This window comes from Aythya fuligula, chromosome 9 (assembly GCF_009819795.1).
Source record: "Aythya fuligula isolate bAytFul2 chromosome 9, bAytFul2.pri, whole genome shotgun sequence".
Taxonomy (NCBI): Eukaryota; Metazoa; Chordata; class Aves; order Anseriformes; family Anatidae; genus Aythya; species Aythya fuligula.
Genome location: NC_045567.1, coordinates 3,439,752 through 3,442,073, shown reverse-complemented (window position 1 = coordinate 3,442,073; position 2,322 = coordinate 3,439,752). Strand labels below are relative to the sequence as shown.

Genomic DNA, 2,322 nt, shown 5'->3' with positions numbered 1-2,322 from the left:
ACAGTTTTGGTAGGTAACATTCAGTTACCTACATTTGACTTTCCTCATTTCACAACCCACACTCTTACCCCTAAAAATACATGTTTCACCCACAGAACCATTACCTCACAACCTTTTATTTCCTTTTCTTTTTGGCTGAATCTTCTAACCTACTTTAAAAAACAACAAAAAAAAATTTCCCCAGCACGCTATCTCCGGTTATAGCACCAGGAAGGAGTGCTGAGGTTGTATTGGGCATGATGGAATTTGCCGTGGGGAAACCCAGTGATGATAGTGGAACCCGCCCGCATGTGAATTCCCGTGGCTCCTGCTGCGGCTTTATAAGCAGGTGGAGGAGAGGCAAGCTTGGCAGGACAGGCAGGTGGTGAAAGAGCACTCACTGGAGCACAGCTGCTGCTTAGAGTGAAAATGTCTGCCTTCAGCACAAAGAGCTTGGTCCTGGCTTCTCTGCTTGGGCTCCTGCTGCTGTGCAGTACCTCCCAAGGTGAGTGTGCTCGGGCACTCCGCCCTAGGATGCAGCTCTTGGGCTACTTTGCACTATGCCAGCCACACCAGGGTGTGCATGCTGGCTGCAGGATGATGGAGAAGGGCATTAATTCAGCAAAGTACACTGCCGAATTCTCCTTCTCTTTTGAAGGGGAGCTGAATAGCTGGAGGGGGGCTAGACAGCATGGAAATATGATCCAAATAGATTTTATTAACTTTTTTTTTTCCTTGATTCCAGCACAAAGCAACCAGGACTGCTGTCTGTCTTATACCAAAGCCCGTCTGCCTCGGTGGGCCATTAAGGGTTATACTGAACAGCTCTCCAGCGAAGTCTGCGACATTGATGCGATCATGTAGGTTACTTTTCAGATGATCCTGTTTTTCTGACTGTCATGTATTAACCTTAGGATGCCTATTGGGGCAGGATCAATGATTTGAATGCTAGAAGTGTGATTTTTCTTGTTCTTCCTCTCTCTCTCTCTTTTTTTTTTTTTCTTCCCAAAAGTCAATTTAACTAATTAAATCGCATATAGTGATAGTATAGAAAATATCCAACCAGTAGTTGATAGAGACTACTAACTCATAGAACAGCCGTACAATCTGTGTAACAGATTTGTTTAGGAATCACCTTTGCATACAAGGATGTGCTTAATCTACAGCTGAGGGTACCTACTCAATACAGGGTGTTTCCTTGCCAAAACTTGTTAACAGATGCACATGAACCACATAACGTGCAAATGAGACTTTTCTGAATTCAGAGATCATAATTTTCCCCCCCAAGTGATCTCTCACCTTAGCATAACAGCAACTGTTTTCTTTAGTCTTATATGTTATTTCTTGCACCTAAAAAAAGTTATTTGTCTCAATAGTTAGAACAAATTTAACATTTCATGGTGCAAGAAATGGCTCCTGAGACTGAAGCTATTACATTTAAGCTTCATTGGGTGGTGGTGGTGGTTGTTGTTATTATTATTATTTTCATGTAGTATTGAAGGGGTTGTGTAGCATCCCATATTGAACTGGCATTTACAAAAGCTGTTGCTCTTCATCATGTAGGGTAACTATGGTGCATGTTTTTGATTAAATTCAGCTTCACAGTATTTACTAGCACAGATTTCTAATGATTATTTACTGATCTCTTTATCATTATTTTCCAGTTTCTACACTTCCAGTGGATTGAAAGCCTGCGTAAACCCTAAGGATGTCTGGGTGAAGAAGCACCTTCTTTTCCTGAGGTAAGAATCTAAAAACTACTAAGTTGATGAAAATGGAGCATGTATAAAAGTTCTTCACTTACATCTCCTGAAGGCAGCTTCTGATGGCAATTCTGAACTGATTTCTCTTTCCATCTCCTGTCAGATGTGCCTATTCCTTTTTAAGAGTCCTCTCAGGGACAGTCATGTCACATGTCCCTTTTTCTACCTGACCTATTCTCTCAGCAGGTGCTATATCTTGGAGAGAGTAACGTGTATTTGATCTATGTCTGAGGTGATTATTTGTGTTCTCTTGTTCTTTTCAACAGCCACAAGCTAAAGAAGATGTCAATGTGATATGGTTTCCAGCAGGGAACTAAACGCAGTCGTGGCTGAAGAACCACTAGGTTCAACCTCTTGGTTGAGATCATCGTCTTGTACACTGTTGTGTGCTTACTCGCCACCATCTCTGGCTTCTTTGGAACCGTTGAACTTCTCGTTGATTCATATTGCATCACTGTTTTGCTTGAATTAAGCATTTTGTTAAAGTTTCTATGTTTACTAATGTATTCCTAATATGACATGAGTACTACTTAGTAAAGAGTACCTTAAGCTGTTGTACAGAATATGAATTGTATTAGGT

At 41.2% G+C, this 2,322-nt stretch overlaps 1 protein-coding gene across 1 annotated transcript; it reads left to right on the top strand.

Annotated features, from left to right (window-relative positions):
- The first annotated feature begins 408 nt into the window (after positions 1–408).
- On the top strand, positions 409–2,052 carry CCL20 (C-C motif chemokine ligand 20). The gene is made up of 4 exons (XM_032193750.1): positions 409–484; positions 725–839; positions 1,644–1,721; positions 2,009–2,052. Exons 1-4 carry the CDS (start codon positions 409–411, stop codon positions 2,034–2,036), a joined length of 297 nt encoding a protein of 98 aa, XP_032049641.1. The 3' UTR covers positions 2,037–2,052.
- The last annotated feature ends 270 nt before the right edge of the window (positions 2,053–2,322 follow it).